Source organism: Panthera onca, chromosome B2, assembly GCF_046562875.1.
Source record: "Panthera onca isolate mPanOnc1 chromosome B2, mPanOnc1 haplotype 2, whole genome shotgun sequence".
Classification (NCBI taxonomy): Eukaryota; Metazoa; Chordata; class Mammalia; order Carnivora; family Felidae; genus Panthera; species Panthera onca.
The window spans coordinates 98,650,413-98,652,537 of NC_138343.1; the positions used below are offsets into that span (position 1 = coordinate 98,650,413).

Below are 2,125 nucleotides of genomic sequence, written 5' to 3' on the forward strand. Positions count from 1 at the left end.
CCACCTAGTTTAGGAAAAAGCCTAACCCTGTCGGCCAGAGCCCAGGGCAGGACTCGCCAGGGCTGATGCCCCTACCTAGCCAGGTGCAAACGGGTGCCTGTTGCAGTTACGGGCACACTTACGGGACTGATCTGTGTGTATGCAAGCGCATGTTCTCTGTGTATATATATATCTGTGCAAAAACTCAGATATCCGTGGAGCAGTCGTGTGCGTTTCACTCACACGCTCACTCCGTACTCAACAGGTATTTATTAATTTTAGGTTCTCAGCCACTGCTTCCTTGCTCTGTTCTGGGGTCCTGGGGTAGGATGAGCAATATGAGCGAGGCACCCGCGCCCGGGGAAAGTTCCCTGGCAGCGTGAACCACACACCTGACGCTCGCTCTCCCTTTTCCACGCAGGGGTGCAGCGTCAGCCAGCGATGAACGCGAGCGCTTCCTCGCTCAACGACTCCCAGGTGGTGGCAGTGACCACCGAGGGAGCGGCGGCGGCGGCCACAGCGGCAGGGGCGCGGGACAGCGGCGAATGGGGGCCCCCTGCAGCGGCGGCGCTGGGGGGCGGCGGCGCGGCTAACGCGTCCCTCGAGCTGTCTTCTCAGCTGCCCGCGGGGCCGCCGGGGCTGCTACTGTCGGCGGTGAATCCTTGGGACGTGCTCCTGTGCGTGTCGGGGACGGTGATCGCAGGCGAAAACGCGCTGGTAGTGGCGCTAATCGCGTCCACCCCGGCGCTGCGCACGCCCATGTTCGTGCTGGTGGGCAGCCTAGCCACCGCCGACCTGCTGGCGGGCTGCGGCTTGATCCTTCACTTCGTGTTCCAGTACGTGGTGCCCTCAGAAACGGTGAGCCTGCTCACCGTGGGCTTCCTCGTGGCCTCCTTCGCTGCCTCGGTCAGCAGCCTGCTGGCCATCACAGTGGACCGCTACCTGTCTCTCTACAACGCACTCACCTACTACTCGCGCCGGACCCTGTTGGGCGTGCACCTGCTGCTCGCTGCCACCTGGACGATGTCCCTAGGCCTCGGGTTGCTGCCGGTGCTCGGCTGGAACTGCCTAGCGGAGCGCTCCACCTGCAGCGTGGTGCGCCCGCTGACGCGCAGCCACGTGGCGCTGCTGTCCGCCGCGTTCTTTGCGGTCTTTGGTATCATGCTGCACCTGTACATGCGCATCTGCCAGGTGGTCTGGCGCCACGCGCACCAGATCGCGCTGCAGCAGCACTGCCTGGCGCCGCCCCACCTCGCAGCCACCAGAAAGGGCGTGGGTACGCTGGCTGTGGTGCTGGGCACTTTTGGCGCCAGTTGGCTGCCCTTCGCCATCTATTGCGTGGTAGGCAGCCGCGAGGACCCGGCAGTCTACACCTACGCCACCCTGCTGCCCGCCACCTACAACTCCATGATCAATCCTATCATCTATGCCTTCCGCAACCAGGAGATTCAGCGTGCCCTGTGGCTCCTGTTCTGTGGCTGTTTCCAGTCCAAAGTGCCCTTCCGTTCTAGGTCCCCCAGTGAGGTCTGAAGGCTTTCTTTGTCCTCCCACCAACACCACACCCCCAACAAGCCAGCCTTCCGTGAGCTTCTCGGTGCCTGCTGATGAACTGAGACACCAATAGTGTGAATCTGGCTTTGGGAAGAGAAAGAAAGAATAAACATAAATACATCAAACTCACAAAGGACAAAGAGGCTCGTTGGCACTTTACATATACAGTGTATACATGTGTACATATATATACAAATATTTGTATCTTCTGGAGGTGTTCAGGATGTGGAATTTCCTGTTCTGTGAAAAAACTAAGATGTGGTTGTATACTCAAATTGTACATCACATTTGTCAAGTGAAGACATCCCAATACTGCTTAATTATAGCACTTTATTTTTAGCTGCTGAACTGCCAAAACAGTGTTGCCATTTTCAGGGGCAGGGGAAGGAAAGTAAAAGGTGTATTTTTGTTGTATGTGATAGAATATTTTGCTGCACATGCGTCAGTAAATTACAACGTATTTTGTACACAAATAAACACATAATAAAAATGTAATTTTGGGCATGTGACTACCGAATTACTATTTAAGAGCTGAATTATTAGTACATTTACTTAAAAAGTTTATTATGTATCATCTCCCTCCTATGAAATCTTA

General features: G+C 55.7%; 1 protein-coding gene across 1 annotated transcript; it reads left to right on the plus strand.

Annotated features, from left to right (window-relative positions):
• The first annotated feature begins 420 nt into the window (after nucleotides 1-420).
• Nucleotides 421-1,911, plus strand: GPR6 (G protein-coupled receptor 6). The gene has a single exon (XM_060614528.1). The coding sequence runs from the start codon at nucleotides 421-423 to the stop codon at nucleotides 1,507-1,509; it is 1,089 nt and encodes a 362-aa protein (XP_060470511.1). The 3' UTR covers nucleotides 1,510-1,911.
• Nucleotides 1,912-2,125: the final 214 nt, after the last annotated feature.